The sequence below is a fragment of the Pollicipes pollicipes genome, unplaced genomic scaffold (assembly GCF_011947565.3).
Source record: "Pollicipes pollicipes isolate AB1234 unplaced genomic scaffold, Ppol_2.1 Scaffold_5724;HRSCAF=6776_pilon_pilon_pilon, whole genome shotgun sequence".
In the NCBI taxonomy this organism is placed as follows: Eukaryota; Metazoa; Arthropoda; class Thecostraca; order Pollicipedomorpha; family Pollicipedidae; genus Pollicipes; species Pollicipes pollicipes.
The window spans coordinates 19,837,203-19,854,518 of NW_023596746.1; the positions used below are offsets into that span (position 1 = coordinate 19,837,203).

At 48.2% G+C, this 17,316-nt stretch overlaps 1 protein-coding gene across 1 annotated transcript; it reads left to right on the top strand.

Moving 5' to 3' along the window:
• The first annotated feature begins 6,636 nt into the window (after window positions 1-6,636).
• LOC119102319 (ice-structuring glycoprotein-like) lies at window positions 6,637-8,692 on the top strand. The gene is made up of 2 exons (XM_037225686.1): window positions 6,637-6,677; window positions 6,884-8,692. The coding sequence occupies exons 1-2, from the start codon at window positions 6,666-6,668 to the stop codon at window positions 8,615-8,617; spliced, it is 1,746 nt and encodes a 581-aa protein (XP_037081581.1). The 5' UTR covers window positions 6,637-6,665; the 3' UTR covers window positions 8,618-8,692.
• Window positions 8,693-17,316: the final 8,624 nt, after the last annotated feature.

Sequence of the window (17,316 nt, forward strand, 5' to 3'; positions counted from 1 at the left end):
CAGAACCTGATGCTATTGCAAATCAAATTGTGTATGTTTACAATGCGGTATCACCAGGCTTTCTCACACAAGGCACATTTCTCGAAAAACCAGCTCACGCAAGCCATCGGTATCACCTGCACTTTTTCTATCGATTATACATAAAAGTAAGCCATTCGAGCAGAAATTGAAGCACCCCAATCCTCCCAAAAAATGCAAAATACACTTCTTACTGAAACATTCTAACTACATCTCTTAGGCTATCCAAAAAGAAATAATGCAGTGATGAATTCACTTGACATTCTGGCAACTCTAAGGAAACATGGAAAACATTACACACTCTCATCAACTCAAAACAAAAAAGGATGCAGATCCAACCAGGATTATTGAGGCTAACGATACAATTATCACAGACGATCTGGATATCGCGGAATCATTTAACCGCTTCTTCACTGACATTGGACAACAGTTACAAGACAAGATTCATAAATCATCATTCAACCCCCCCCCGCTCATCACAAATGTAGAAAATGAAATGGATCTGCCTCCCCCCGCCCATTAATGAACAGGAATTAATTCTTGCCATCAATTGGGCTAAACAACGTTGGAGCTGGAGTCGACGATATGAATTCAAAATATTCAGGTTATCTTATAGGGTAATACTCAAGGAAATTCTCCATATTTTCAACAGTTGTTTGTCCCGGGGATGTTCCAGGCATTTTCAAAATATGTGACTGACCAAACCCATTTTTAAAAGTGGGGACTCGAAATTTGTAAATTATTACAGACCTATCAGTATTTTGCCGCTTATGTCCAAAATTCTCGAAAAACTATTTATAATAGTCTCGTCCTTCATCTAAACCAAAACCACCGAATTCATCAAAATCAGTTCGGATTTCAGATGAATAAAAGTATTTAAATGCCAATTGTTCTTCTCCAGGAAACCATCTCTAAGGCTTTTGAAAACGGAGAATATGTGTTTGGTTTGTATTTAGATTTGAAAAAGCCTTTGACACTGTAAACATAAACCTTCTACGTAAACTTAATAAATATGATATTCGACGAAAATCTCATGGAATCATACCTTTTTACTTGTCTGGCATAACTCAACACGTAAAAATTAGCAATTATCTATCAGCAATCAAACACGTAACAATGGGGGTACCTCAAGGATCCATTCTCGGCCCAATTCTCTCCTTAATGTACTTAACTGACTTGCCTAAATTCAGCAGTAACATGATTTCTCTGTCTGACGTTGATGAGTCTGCGATTATTTTCAAAAATCAAAGTATTGTTTCACTTCAAAGCAATGCCAGTACGCTTTTGGTTCTAATGACTTCTTGGTTTACTGCTAATTTTCTTTTCCTGAACGTATCAAAAACATTTACACAGCATTGGACTACCATTTCTTTGCATTTCCAATTAAATGTGCAAATTAATAACTCACCTAGTGAAGAAAAAAAATCAAATACCTTTGTGTAATCATTGACAAATCTCTTAAATTTACAAGCCACATTAATTTTGTTGCAAGCATAGTAAGTAGAAATATTGGAATGATAAGTAGGGTTAAGTGCTTTATTGACAAAACAAGGCCACATCTACTCTATAACACTTGGATTCTTCCTTTGCACTGGCACACTGCTGCTGCTTGATTTGTGGTATAAATTATTCTTCTCAACTAGATCGGTAAGTGATTTTGCAAAAAAGGGCTGTGCGTCTTATAAAAAATGTGTACCCTTCACAAAAGCTCAGAGCCAATCTTTAAACGGTGCAACATTTTGAAGCTATCGGATATCGCTAAATCCCAAATCTTAACTGTCATGCACAAAGTTGTAACTTCACAGCTCCCTGCATCATTCGATTAAATACACAAGCTCTACTAATCAAATGACATGGATATGAGGCGAGTAAAACATTTAGAGCAACCTTTCTCTAATCGTAATCATAGACTACTTACAGCATCTTGCCTTGGCCCTAAGCTGTGGAACGACATTATGGTCTCATATTTTCCAAGAATATCTGATGTCTCTGTATCAAAAATCATCGCTCAGAGCATCATCCGCATGCACTTCGTGAATACATATTAACGTAACCAACATATCTGAAAATATTGCAATCCTTTGCACTGCACATATCCAACGCACTTCATATCTGACCTCCCTCATGTTCCATAATCAAGTTCCGATATAGTTAAAGTCATGCATATGTACCCAAATTCACGGCGCTGGCTCCGGGAGTTCTCCCAGCAACAAGCTCCGCTTAGCTGGGTGGACTCCCTGAACATCCAGCTCTTAACCCAGCACGAAAATGACCAGATGATTGCCCCCTCCAACTTGTGCGAATGTACAACCCTTACAACACGATGAATTGAGTGGTTGTAGCTTACTGGGCGGTTATAGCGGGCTGTCATTAGCTGACTTTGGCAAATGGCTACTTTAAGCCTTCTCATCTATGATTTTTCCTTGCCTATTACATAACACAATTCCTTCGGGTCTGCACCACCTCTTCGCATGCCTAGTTACGTTTCGTTTCGTCTTCCTAGCTGGGAGTGCCGCGACTTGATTTATGTTTTTCTGGTGTTAAACGCCACGGTTTTATGCGTCGCTGGATTGAGGGAGGGGCGCTCCCTGGTTACCTGTTCTTGCGTAACGGCACAGAAAAAAACATGAGTTGGCATTGTTCATTTGGCCTCTGAACCATTTTGTACAGAGAGCGGAACGCGTTCAGAAGATTTGCATGCTGGTGGTGGGCAATTACGACACACAAATATACCTTAAAGGTGAGAATTGCTGAAAGTGGTTAGCGCCCTGTGTTGTACGACTATGAGGCCGCTAGCCCAATGCCTACGTCAATGCAATGCTTACAAAACAACATTGAGTTAGTGCAAGATCACACGCACGTTGTGTGTGGTGATCTTGTGCCCCCAGCGGACATGTGCCATTCACATTCAATTTGTGGCATGTGTCATACGTACGTTATTTTAACTCAATGCAAGTTGGGAAAACTTGTGCCCTAAATGCTGTCCTCTCCTCTGCGAATCCTGCTTGCGCCCCTGGGCTCATATACTGCAGGAGACTTTGGAGTTAATCAGGGCATATCAGGGGAAAATCTGGTAAGTTGCGTGCACACGAATACTTCTGCCAATGAAAGACTTAACAGCCAGTGACGGTAGCACCAGTGGAAACCTTACGGCTGTAGGTAAAGCATCTCAAGTGCAGGTTGAAGAGTATGCGGAGCAAGAGCCAAACGGTAAGAAAAGTACCAGAGCATCCAAGGATGTTCGAAAGCGATGAAGGTCAGATCATTGTGGCTTTCTGTGGAGCTTCGTAAGTTATGTTGGTGTTTGGAGGCCCAAACTAAGCACAAAAAATGTTATTGAGTCGTTCTTCTTCTGAGAGCTTTCAGAAATCTCCTGAGCTTTTTCACGTACTCACTTCAGCTCTATTTTGTCTACATGCATCTCGAGGCCTTGTATCCTCAGGGGTTCTTAGAGCGTCACTCCCTATCCTGGGACCTCAGAATGAGACCCGATGATGGGCCCGCAAGCGGACTCAATTTCTAACACATCTCTGCCCCTTGGTACCCAGTTACAGCATTGCTATTAACAAATTAATATTCTTCGGACGATCGTCTCGCCTGGCGTGCGAGCCGCAGTCCATATACAATGTTCTGGACAGTTAGTTATCCGACCTTCATCAGTTGGTCGGATAGTAAGTCCTGAGAAGGACAGCATGGTGTTAGCTTCCAGCCGTGCACGCCGTTTCTTAAGCTTCCTGACGTCCATTTACCTAGTTTTGGGGTCCACCTCTTGCCATCGCAATTTTTGTTGGACTGATTGTTGCATTCATTAAAACATAGCGTGAATAATTACATATAATGTGAAATATCTACGCAATATGATAAACACAGCCAATTTTGGCAGTTTACAGGTAGAGCAACTCCCAATCAGTCTGAGAGGAGCCATTGTCCGCATATGGGCTGCCCCCCACTCCCTGGGACGCCCCTTCTCTTTGGTTAGTTGTGGCATTCGTTTGTTGACCGCGAACTACTCAGACCCGGGTCGCTCGCTCGCTCTCTCGCTCTCTCGCTCTCTCGCTCTCTCTTCTCTCTCCTTCTTTCTCTCTCTTCTCTTCTCTCTCTTCTCTCTATCTCTCTCTCTCTCTCTCTCTCTCTCTCTCTCTCTCTCTCTCTCTCTCTCTCTCTCTCTCTCTCTCTCCTCTTCTCTCTCTCTCTCTCTCTCTCACTCTCTCTCTTCTCTCCCCCTAGTTTGCAAGCACGTGCCTCTTCCCTGTCTCGTCAGGTCTAACCTTGAACTTCACCTTCCCCTCTACTTTGAAGTGCTCCTGCACGTGGGTGGGGCGAGACTCTACACTCGTTTTGGTGGTTTCCCATCTACTAAGCAACCAGATTGGCTTCACCAGGCTAGGCGTGTTCGTCCGCTGGGTCTGCTTGTTTTTTTAGCGTCCCTTCACTTGAGACTAAGGCGCACTAGTATAGCTCCTGAGTGCCTCTCTAGTATAGCTCACGTCCTCTCTGTCCAGGCTTGGTATACAGTAAGCTTTGCCTTAAATTTGGAAACGCCGTTCTACGTGGACTTAGCACGCCTATCTTCTGTATTTAAGGCGTGCACGCGCTCAGGCTTAGCGTCGTCTAATCGCCTCGGTTGAGTGGCTCTGCTCCGCCTGGGCTGAGTGACAATCTTCACTTAACTTCCCGCGACAGGGCCACCGGACCGGTCGATGCTAAAATTTTCGGATGCCCGGGGACCTATGACTCCTCCTAAGTTGCGTCTCTGAAAATTGCGTCCGGAAAACGTGAGCGGCCCCAGCCACAGTGTTTCTTCCGCGACACAGCCTCCTCGGCTCGCGCCGCCACGAGGCCGACTGCCGATGCCTCCAACTGCCCACGGCCAGGGCCATCTCACCGCTCGGCCATGGCCAAATTCCTCAGTAACAGGGAAAACTTGCCTTAATTGGTATCTGGCTGTCGACTGGCTTGACCAGTCTTGATGTTAGAAGTTCAGTTTTATACGAGACATGAGTGCGATGGGTAAGCTGTCCGAATCAAGACATGCGAGCCGCGTAGCACATTTATGGTGAGATTTCCGCAGAATAAGTGTTTGTTAAGGATGCTAAAGGTCTCATCTTAATGATATCGTATCAAGATGGCTCATTTTGATGACCATTAATCAATGAACAAAACTTGAATAAGTGTAAATAAAGCTCGCTGGTACAGGTTTCGCTTTAAGTCTTGTTAGTCAGCCAGGGAAATAGTCATAGCTCGTGTGCGAGGACAATCAAGCCCTAATACATCTTTAAGATATGACGCCACTCATTTAACAAGGCGGATTTACTTCTTTAACTTTGGCAGCTACACAACCATGCATCGATTGTGGCAGATTTGGACTGTGTTACCTTTGCAGCAAGGCGAGCATTACTGCACTATTGATTTATTCCTCAAGTTCACCCCGGAGTCTGCGTGGATCGACGCTTCCTCGTCCTGGTGCACCATCGTGACTGCAATCGATCTCATGCTGGAAATACAACCACGGCTAAAACAACTGAAGCAAGAACGTGAAGCGCTTGAAGGCTCAATCAAGTAAGTTCGGATCAATACCTCAGTGTTCTACGATGTCCTGTTTCGAGACTCCAGTAACGATGAACTACATTTTAACAAGCGTTCTTGAAGTCTGCATATCCCATGATAAGCCCACAACAGATCTCTGTCGTTTGGCCGCTAATAACTCGAGAACAGTTGACGGTAAACTACCAAACCGCATCTTGTTAGAGTCAGCATGATGAGAGGAAGGCGTATGTGATGCTTTGGTCATATGCTGAATACTATTTATCGTATCTCTCACCGTCCTCATCGGAGCCATTGAACACACACCCTGCAAACTGGATGTTTATGACTGTTTCAATCCCTCCTAGATGTCCATAGTTCCGAGACTGAGGTTCTGAGATTATGGTTTTCTGATCCGAAAGCAAACAATGTTGAGATGCCTGGCGGTGCGCGTGTGAAATACCGATATCTTTTTTTCGAACCGGATTGTCTTCTGAAAAGCTTTAGCGGGCTAATTATGCAACGCTTGAACGGACTGACACACGAACAGTCTTACCCGTTCATCGTGTTCTCATACATCATTATCCGAGCCAGGATCCCGCGATCCGAACAGGGCAGTTTTCCCGGCGCTAATCGCGTCTACGCTTGGACCACCCCGATCGATCCGAAACCATCCCGGGGACGGCTCTGGTGGGGGGATATGCCATAACAAATTGTACAAAGCTTCATTTTGTTCCCCCAGTTTTGTCCATGGAGAGCACGTTTTTCGCTTTTTTCCATTGAAATGTCATGAGCAGGTCAGGTTTTCCCCTGTCAAAAGCGCCAGCTTGACCTCCTCCCCCCCACCCCGAATTGTTCCCCGTCCTTAATCTAGAGACGCAATTACATCCATACCGGTGGCGGCCGGCTGGTGGTCGTCGCACCGCGGTGCGTCGCGAACTGACGCGTGACGCGGCGGGAGTGCGCACGGGGCGGGGTCCTCACCGTGACCGGAGGCGTGTGTCCAACTCGCCCGCCGGCCGGCCAGCCGGCTCCCCCGCAAGGACGGCCCGCCGCCGGCCGGTATATAAACGCCGACGTCCATCCCAACGATGTCCAGTCGGAGATTTCTGTCAGATCACAACATGAAGGGCCTCGTAAGTGTTCCAACAGTCTCCCGCGCCGATTGAAATGTGACACCATTCATTTCCTGCTGTTAAAACGAAACGCTATTTTCATGCTACCTCCTGAAATGACCTATTACTTATATTTTCTGAGTAAATACGACCGCGAGAGGGTGCTTCAAGCGGGTGGGGTGAAATTTGCTATATCTTAACATGTGAAAATGGTTGCCCGATTCCAGGTGGTGATTGCTGCACTAGCTGTGGTGGGCTCAGCTGCCCCCGGCAACTATGCCAACCTCAGGAGTGCTGCTTTCCCCGCTGGCCTGGGTGCCATCGCTGCCCCCGTCGAGCTCAAGACCATCAAGGTGGATGAGGTCAAGTCCACTCCTGTGACCGCGAACCACGCTGCTGGGACCTACCCAGCTGGCGCCATCGCCGCTCCTCTTGGCTATGCTGCCCACGGCTATGCTGCCCACGGCTTCGCTGCCCCCGCAGCTGTGGCTGTGAAGGCTGCTGCCCCCTTAAAGCTCAAGACCATCAAGGTGGATGAGGTTAAGGCTGCTCCTCTGACCTCGAACCACGCTGCTGTGACCTACTCGACTGGCGCCATCGCCGCTCCTCTTGGCTATGCTGCCCACGGCTATGCTGCCCACGGCTTCGCTGCCCCCGCCGCTGTGGCTGTGAAGGCTGCCGCCCCCGCGCACTTCAAGACCATCAAGGTGGATGAGGTCAAAGCCGCCCCTGTGGCCGCAAGCCATGCTGCTCTGACCTACTCCGCTGGTGCCATCGCCGCTCCCGTGGGCTACGCTGCCCACGGCTATGCTGCCCACGGCTACGCTGCCCCCGCTGCTGTGGCTGTGAAGGCTGCTGCCCCTGTGGAGCTCAAGACTATTAAGGTGGAAGAGGTCAAGGCTGCTGCTGCTCCGGTGGCATATGCCAGCCATGCCGCTGTGGCTGTGAAGGCTGCCCCGGCTGTGGCTGTGGCTGCCCCCGCCGTCACCTACGCCGCCGCCGCCCCCGCCATCGTCCGTCAGGAGGTCGAGATCCCCGTCACCAAGACGGTCCACTACGCTGACGAGCAGGTCGTCACTGGATATACCACGAGCATCCACAAGCCGGCCATTGCTGCCCCGGTCATCGCTGCCCCCAGGACCCTGGTTGGCAAGACCGTCACCAACCCGGCCACCGTCAGCGTGCAAAAGTACGCCGCTGAGGTCAAGACCATCAACCACGTGCCCCAGCCGTACGATGTGCCTTACGATGTGCCTGAGCCGTACGCCGTGCCCACCCCCGTGCACACGGCCCCCGTGGAGGTGAGGAAGCGCGTTTACGCCCCGGCCGCCTACGCCGCCCCTGTGGTCCAGGCTGCCCCGGCCGCCGTTGCTGTCAAGGCTGCTCCCGCCGTTGCCGTTAAGGCTGCCCCTGTGGCCTACGCTGCCCACGGCTACGCTGCCCCGGCCGCTGTTGCCGTCAAGGCTGCCCCCGCCGCCGTAGCCGTTAAGGCTGCCCCCGTGGCCTACGCTGCCCATGGCTTCGCTGCCCCGGCTGCTGTTGCCGTCAAGGCTGCCCCCGCCACCGTTGCCGTCAAGACCGCCCCCGTGGCCTACGCTGCCCACGGCTTCGCTGCCCCGGCCGCTGTTGCCGTCAAGGCTGCTCACGCCGCCGTAGCCGTTAAGGCTGCCCCCGTGGCCTACGCTGCCCACGGCTTCGCTGCCCCGGCCGCTGTTGCCGTCAAGGCTGCCCCCGCCAGTGTTGCCGTTAAGGCCGCCCCTGTTGCCTACGCTGCTCACGGCTACGCTGCCCCTGCTGCCATTGCCCTCAAGGCTGCCCCGCTGCTGCGGAGATCAAGTCCGACAAACCGGCCGTCCACGCCTGGTAAATTGATGGACAAGTGCGTCACGCGGTTGGTGTTGCAGCCCAGCGCGAGGGTTGGTTGGTTTGACGCGCGTCGGCTCGTACGGCGAGGACTGTAGGTGTAAGAGTGGTGTCAGTGTGTGGTGCCCTACCATGTTGTGATCATCTTCCTCAATATACTTCCATCTCCATCATCGTGGCGTTTTGTGGCAGTGATTTGCGCAGGGGTAATGCAGATTTCTGCTACGAAGCTCAGCATTAGCATGCTGTTCTTGCCGTCTAACTCTGCCCATTTTGTGTGGGTGCCGATGGTGCGGTACTTAAGGTGCGCATGTGGGAAACTGGAGATACAGTTTTCGTCAAACCGCTGTACCGCTCTTTTCCGCTAAGGTGAGAGGCGGGCGAAGCTAAGAACCCATGACTGTCGTCATTGGTTCACACGCAAGCAGAGAATTTCAATGCTGTTTTGGTGTCGACTGCTTATAAAAGGTCTCAGCAGTATGAACTTGAGGAATTTCGCGCTCAAAATAATGCGTATTTCCAAGTGTTTCTGTATGCACGACCGACGGGAATTTTGTTTTCTGTGTACAGTGGGTCTCGCTCCGAACAATCAATCAGACATTTCAGAAAAATCCATAGCGTGGTTTTCAGTATTCCACATCACTGACTGTAAAAATACACCGCACACGCAAGTGCAACACACCCTAAAAATATAAGCCAGCCTGGTCCTTAAAACGACTACGTCCGTGGGCAGCGCTACCAACGCTCTCGATGCGCGACTCAAAATGAGCGCCGACCGTGTCCCCTGCCCAATTTGAGACACAGTTTAGGAAATGATTGGCTCCAACTGCATCACGTACCTCATATCAGGGCAGTCCAACTCCTATAAATGCAAACGACAAATAACCACTGTTGTCGGACCTTTTGGAGCAAGCTTCAAAAACACGCGATGGTGAAACCCCAGAACCAATTGTCTCATCGTACCGCAGTAGGGCCACTGCAGCACCATCAAGAAAAAATAAGGGTAAACTTGTTGCTTGTTTTCGAGTCCAAAATACCCTGTCTAAGCTTTCTAACAGCACTGTTCTTCATTTATTGGCAGCTCTAGAGGGTACCCAGAGTCCGCAATAGCTGTAGTTGTCGCAACTGACGTCGTCATGACAACCGTCGTCCCCACGACGGTGGCAGAATCGCCTGAAGGTCCTTGCCAGCTGTTTGGTTTGGAAGTGCCACTTTTGAGTTATTTTAACCCGCACATTGCGGGTCGGCGGGTTAGAAGTGGCACCTTTACTGGTGTGAATGACGTCAGTACAAACTAACGGTCGTGATTGGCGCGGCGGGTCAGTTACCGAGAAGCACATTGGTTGAAGTTTGCACCAGTCCATCACTATAAGCCATACACTATCCCGTTTCCCAAAGCTAAAGTATGCTTTGAAAAGAGCCGCTGTGGTAAATGTCATAGGGGAGATATCAAAGCAATTGCATAACGTTTCGTTGAATATGCGGGATAATGGCCTAAGGTCTTAATCTGTGGTTTTCAAACAGCGTGTTTCAAGCTTACGTAGCATTTCAAAGGAGTAATCTTTATTGACATTGGGTTTTGAACCAAAATAGCCATCCTGAAGACCTTTCGGTGCCGTTTACAACCCAACCCTTCTTAAGATCTTAGCCTCCCCTAGTTTTTGAGCTATACGTCTGCGAGAATGGGAAAAGGTATACCGGAAAGAGTATTCCAAAGTCGTCTTGGCATTCGTCCGCCACAACAACGCCATTTAAATCCTGTCATTCCATAAGCCATGCAGCAATCAAGGCCGAGAAAAATGTAATTGTCGTGGAGTTCATATCTGGCAATCGTAAGTGTAATTTCCAGACATGACGGCCATCAACTGTCTCTCAATGAATGTCGTACATAGTGCGATGACGTAATCAATCCATGGCGCATTGAGGAACTTATTAAACAGAGAATCGTGTTGTCAAGAGCGGTCTTTTCCACTTGAAAAATACATCAATAGTTGTAAGTAAGCTTGATTCATCACACTTGATGCCCGCTTCAGTATCTTCAAATTTGAAACATTCCCTGTAATCTAACACCTTAATATGTTGTTAACATTACAGAACACACGCGTTGGAAAAAGCAAGGCAAATGAAACGCATTACTTTCGTAGCGGTGAGCAGGGAGTCCAATGAGATTTCTTCCGCAAGAGCGGCCATTTCAAATACAAATTCTGAGCTATTCAGAAGGATTCTGAGAAAACTGGTCTCACCGATCAAATCGGACGAGTCTGGTCCAACAATAAGTGGCATAACCAAAAATGGTGTCATACTCCCTTTAAATACTGTCAACTGGCAACACGTGTCGGTGTTCCGTTCAGCCACTGAGCGAAAGAAGGCTGGATAATTCGCATTGGGTTTCACAAGTATTGCGGCAAGAAAGCAGAAGGCTGCCCGCATGCTCACTTAGCGTGCCTCCTTTTGTGCTCAGGCTCATGCATCTTGCGTTTCCATTCCACTCCAGCTCCGTTTTTTCAATCATGCGCATTTGCTACCGTTCCTTCATAACTCTTCGGCATCGCGGGTGTGCCAGGACCGTCGCCTTGGTTGGAGCCGTTGACCGTGGCCAGCGTCAGTGACTTCCTGTTCGCCAGCGCCAGCAACGACCACTTTTCCGGGATATGCCTCCTTCAGGAAGCCGCCAACAACGACAGCTGGCACCGTGGTGGCCTACTCCAACAGCGTGCCCATATGTGCGCTCGCGTCAGCTTATGTCCGTTTGACTGCCGCCGTCCATTCATGCCGGCACATTTGGTGTCTTGGTGTGCCGTACTTGGATCCCTCGATCAGCGGGCAGCCGATTAGCAGCCACTGACTGACAAGCAAACTTCAACTGCAATCAGCGACAGCATCCGCCATACTCTTGTATTACAAAGTTATTCTGTACTGCACGAGTTTTGAAACCTTTCGACTTATCAACCTGCGATTCGAGCAGTTATTGGGAACAGTGCCGCTGTACCTGGGGCTCCAGCGCAAATTATGAACAAGTGGGTTCGTCACTACTATAGGATATACATTCGTCTCTTCAGTGAAAAACACACGGTGCTACGCTTCCCACATGTGTTTGCACAAACGGTCACACTCGGCGCTAAACCAGTTACTAAGACTTTCCGGCTGACCCGTGTTTATAAACGACAGCTCAGAGGAATGCTGATGAGCTAATGCATGAGTTACATAGATAAGTGACATCACCCGCATGATGTACATGTCCTTTTCTCAGGACATCGAAAGCGGACGCATTTTTCCTAAGGCATGTCCTTGCGAGTGTGTTCAACTTTGTATTATTACGGACCGAGAGTTGTAGATGCGTGAGCCGGGTAATAGCCAGGGATTCGACTGCACAAGGCTCTATAATTCATTTGAGGCCAGAATGGAATATCATAACGCCATGATCTAATTGTATAAGATTTTGTGCAAGCAATCAAGATCAAAACTTACTAAACGCAATAAATGAAATTTTCAACAGCATTCGCTAATTTATGTCAATAGTATTCCCAACTTGTGGATTTCCAAACTTTCCAAATTTGTGGACCAATAATTTTGGATGCATGCACCGGATTATAGCCAGGGATTGGACTAGACCGATATCAAAAATACCGTCCAGCATCCAAAAGCACCAAGAGTGAAATTTTTGTTGCATGCGCACTCGTTTGTGACACGCAATTTGTGTCCTATTCTTGCAGTTGCATTTCTCCTGCCTGTGCAACTGTATTCTATCAACACCAAAGGACGAACAAGATCGTCTGAAAGATATGTTCCGTTTTGGAACAGATCGATCTTACTTCAGTGATGCGCGAAAACATCACAAGCCACGTATTAACTTGAAGATAAACACAGGGAAATGACAATGCATTAACATAAACAGGTAAAGCAATTTGGCCAAGAATTGCAGATGCAGAGGTCAGGACAGGGCGAGGAAAAGGGAAGGCGGATGATGCAACTTTTAATGGATGCGACATAGGATGACATTTTGACACTCCAGCTCTGTCTACTGTTGTTTGAAAGGTGTCCGCGATCAATTTGATCGATCAGTTTAGAGCTATGGTCTGTTAACGGTCAGGGTACCCTATTTTAAAAGCTTAGCTTTCAGGCTTTGGCTTCATCGGGTATAATCATGTAGGTAACGACATTGCTGTTGAGCCGGATTGTAAATCCTGCAGACAGGGCATTTTTGGTGTGGTAGGGATGGTGTGATGACAAATGGAGGTAGCTTTGGCTGTGGTACAGAAAAAATCGTTTGGATATGATCAGGGAGGCTTAAACGTCCTGACTTGGTGGGCTATTTTGGGGACAAACATGTACAGGTTCTAGTTTTGCGCAACGCTTTGTGCCATAAATGGCTTTGATTGATCGTTTTAGTGACGGTAAAGAAACAGTAGTTTAGAACACGCTGCACTTCCTTACATGAGGCTTCCATGGTCATGCACTTCGTCACACACCACTAGGAGGCCTTTTTGACAGATATATAAAAGAATGAAGTTATCGGGCACCCCCCAAACAATATTCAATACCAAACACATCGACATCATTGAGAAGGTATCGTTAGCTCCAGCTAATGGCTCTTCGAGGATGTCATTTGTCAGCGCTGACAGCAGCTGGCGAACGCAGCGATGGCGGCAGCCATTATGTCGATGTTTTTTGTTTTTTGTTTTGCTTTCAGCTGAGGGCTGCGGGTGTACGGTTTTAGACGCATGGTAAGGCTGGTCAGTTGATACGCACCAGTTCATGTCGGCCTATTATACACTGAGAAGGGAAACAAGTATTGTGTCATGTCATTCGACTGCACCAGGCTCTAGGAAAATGTGATTGTTCCACGTTACCGCTACGTGTTGGTTCCACGTTCTACGTCATTACAGGTTTCGCTAATGGAAACCAACATTCAGGTACTACCATCTAGAGGCAAATACGATTTCAGAGACATACGTCAACGCGACTTCCTACTATTTTCAAGTCGCCAGTTGGTCAAATGCAATTGTAGTTGCCGTCTGTCCGTCCTACTCGTGCCGTCCAACTCCAGAAAACGGTGGCGACAAACCAATGTACTTACGATGGCCTGCCCGGTCTGCGGATTCTCAGTCTTCGCCAGTGAACTCGCAGTGTCCCATACCAGCCAGTGGAAAATACTGCAAATGATCAAGATACGAAACTTCATCTGGCATTGAGGGCATGTTTCAATTTCTGCGATGCGACCGATATGAGGCGTGCGGCGACTTTCAACACAGTGCGACTTTGAACGCGGCTTTGCCTTGCAGTTTGATGAATACCAAGCTTGGTTAATATCTTGGCCTTGTTGACTTTTTCGCCGATAGTGCAATAAGACGCAATGTCCTGAGCGACAAGAGGCACGGACATTTCACGGAAAGTTAGCGAGATGATCCGAGGTAGCGTTCCCTACGCTTAGGCGGACTGCTATTTTAAGACACGAAAGGCTGCTGACGCACCGTAGTAGTCGCAAGAACCCGGCCCAGGGGTTTAGTTTCCCCATTCAATTCGGGAGCGGGGAGCACAGACAGGAGCACATGTAGGGGAGGGGCTGTCCCCTCCCCTACCTGTGCTCAGCCCCCCCCCCCCCACCACAATTTGAGGGGAGAGCGGGCTAAATCTGGGAAGAGGCATGTCGCCCATGTCAGCGGCGTGGCTTCGCAAAATGAGTTAGGCTAGCGGGATGCTGAACAGGGGAAAAGAGGGAACCTTCCCCTAAAATGCCCTGGCGCACGCGTTTCTTCCGGATTTGATGAACTTCGTATGCTTAGATCGGGGGCTCTAGCATCTTCCATCCCGAACTAAACAGGTAACTGCACACCTGATTGGCGTATTTTGGGATAGGTTGCGTCATGTTTCGCGGATCAGCCCTCCGCTCCCCCGGGCTCATGCGCCAGACAAGACTGTAGGATCCTTTTTTAGACAATCATAGTCATACCATAAGAGTTGATCAACGTGACTCAGTTATAGGCTTCATAAGAGGAAACTTTGTGACGAAGTCAAATATTTACCTTACACCCACAAACTTTTTGTTTGGATTTGTCGCTTATTCCGGTTGAGTCGATGCAAAGCGTTAATAATTTTGCTATTTTCGGCACTGTTTGTAACTAAAGCTTAACAATGGATTATTTTCAGTGCTCCTTAAAAGGCAATGGCCGATGCATCATGACGCCGTGATTCGACTGGGGCTTTTAAAAAAGCAACGCATATAGTCAACCCAATTTACTAAGGTTAATTTGCCGTCCAAACGGTAAAAAAGCACGAGGATCATTTTTTGGAAATCGAGTTGTCCATACTACTCGACGCAGCTCCGAGACTGTATCTTGTGATGCTAAATTGTCAAGTCACGTTTGAAAATACTTCCACTCCAAATGCGTCCAATATTTTGAAGGCACAATAGCATTGGATGCTAAAAACGTTTATTCTCAACAAATTACCTGATAGCGTCAGGCCATTTTGCCATTCATTGACGTAAGGGTGCTACTGACTTTAGGATTTATTCTGAAAACAATCTCAAATGTTCAATATAACTTCTCGAAACAGGCATACAATTAATAAAATCTAAACGCTACTGTGTGCATAAAGCGGTTGTTACCCAGTCTCTACTGGAAAACGTTTTTAAAAAGCACTTTTCATGAATATCCTTGCAATGCAACGATCTGGGGGTTTCTTAGTTATCGATATCTTTCGGCATAAGCGTTACCTCAGGTTCGACCTTAACTGTCTGAGGTATAAAGAGAGGTTGCAAAATTATTCAGGCGCCGCGAAACCACAACCCAATGCTCTTAACCACGGAGACGACTGGAAATGGAAATATGTTGAGAAAGATGATCACAACAGCTTCAACCTTCCCACCAATGTGCTGCATTGCAACTCTGATTGTGTGGCATAGGGAAGGGAGAAATTACCAAGCCTGAGCGGGGGCAAGGTAGCCAGACTTGAGCTCCACAGCGGCGGGGACAGCCTTGACGGCGACGGCGGCCGGGGCAGCGTAGCCGGGGGCAGCGTAAGCCACAGGGGCAGCCTTAACAGCAATGGCGGCGGGGGCAGCCTTGACAGCAACGGCGGCCGGGGCAGCGTAGCCGTGGGCAGCGTAAGCCACAGGGGCAGCCTTAACAGCAATGGCGGCGGGGGCAGCCTTGACGGCAACGGCGGCCGGGGCAGCGTAGCCGTGGGCAGCGTAAGCCACAGGGGCAGCCTTAACAGCAATGGCAATGTCAGCGTCGTATTTGTTGGTCGACGAGCTTTCATACTACACCCGTATTGACTATGTTCCACGTCACGCGCGCCAAAGATGCGTACGGGCCTAAAGCATGACTTCGCTGTTGACCTCGGTGACACACCACAGATTTGTGGTTACAAGAAACCTGGATGTGACCATTTCACAATGCGTTGAAAGCCTTCCAGTTACCGAATGTTCGTTTTTCAAAATGGTGTTCGTGGAAAAGCCACGGACGTGAGAAAATTTCACGGGACCGCTGGATTATTACATCACCGTGTGGTCATCGCCATTGTTGAAAGATGTAGAGGGTATCTCCCTTTAAATGGCTCGTAGGCACCATAAGTTCTTAGCGGTCGTTGCGTAGAGGATAATGCTTTTCTGTTCCAACAGTCTAGAAAGCCCTCAAATTTTGTGACTTTCATCTAGTACACGATGCAACCCAAACAAGAAAAACGGGGTAATGTTGTGCTGCAGACGCCTATGTGTGTCGGCTTGCGTCCAAACTGCAGGTGGTACTGTAAATAATTATAGGCCTTCCTGGATGAGCTGGACAGAGACGGCCCAGAGATCAAAAACTGCACAGAGCACAGCAAGACGTTTGCATACATGTGAGACCTGAAAGAGGTTTGGTGACAAAGGGCTGCAGATGTGGATGTCAGAATACAGTGGAGAATAGGAGGACGGATGATGAATACTATAATGAATGCAGCCCAGGATGATCGATTGGCGCTCCGACTGCGTTTGTTGTTGCTGCTTATATGCATACGTACGTGTTATCGCCATCCCAAAGCTGCGGTGAAGTACCTATCTTGGTACCCTGTTTTGAGGCATATCTTTTGTGGTTCTGTCTATGTCGCATGCAGGTATTCATGTCCCTTTATGTATTTTGAACTACAAATGAGACTCTAAAGGTACAGCAGTTATGGAACGAGAGGATGGTTTGAGGACGGTGGAGGAAGGTTTTGACGCCTGACGGGGTGCAGAACAAGTTCGGATGGATATGGACAGATATGTCTGTTTGGTGTGTGACATCTTGACCTGGTGTGTAATTTCGGTGAAGAGAAAATGCATTTTAACACCACACTTGGTGCTGTGCATTCTTTTGACTGCAAGTTGTAATGACGGTCACGACAAAATAAGTCAGCACGTAATGCACAACCTAACGTTATGTCTCCCTGGTAATACACTTCGTCACACAACACTGGCAGTCCTTTTCTCTAAGGCTTAAACGTACCCTACAGTGCCATTGTATGTGTTTTTAGGTTTTATCCAAGCCGGCGAAAAATATCCTTTGACGTTTCTTTGGCCGCTCTGCACGGGCACTGGGAGGCGACTTAACTATCACACTATCATATTAGAAAGTAGAATATGCTGCAATTAATTAAGAGACAGTTCATCAGAACCCAAGGGCATGTTTCAATTGCAACAATGCGAATACTATGAGACACGAATTTACTTTCCCATGCCTGCAACTTTGCAAGCGTTATTTCTATTGCATGTCATGAATGCTTACCTAGGCTCATCTTTTGGCCCCGCTGCATCTATTAGCGGATGTGGATAGAG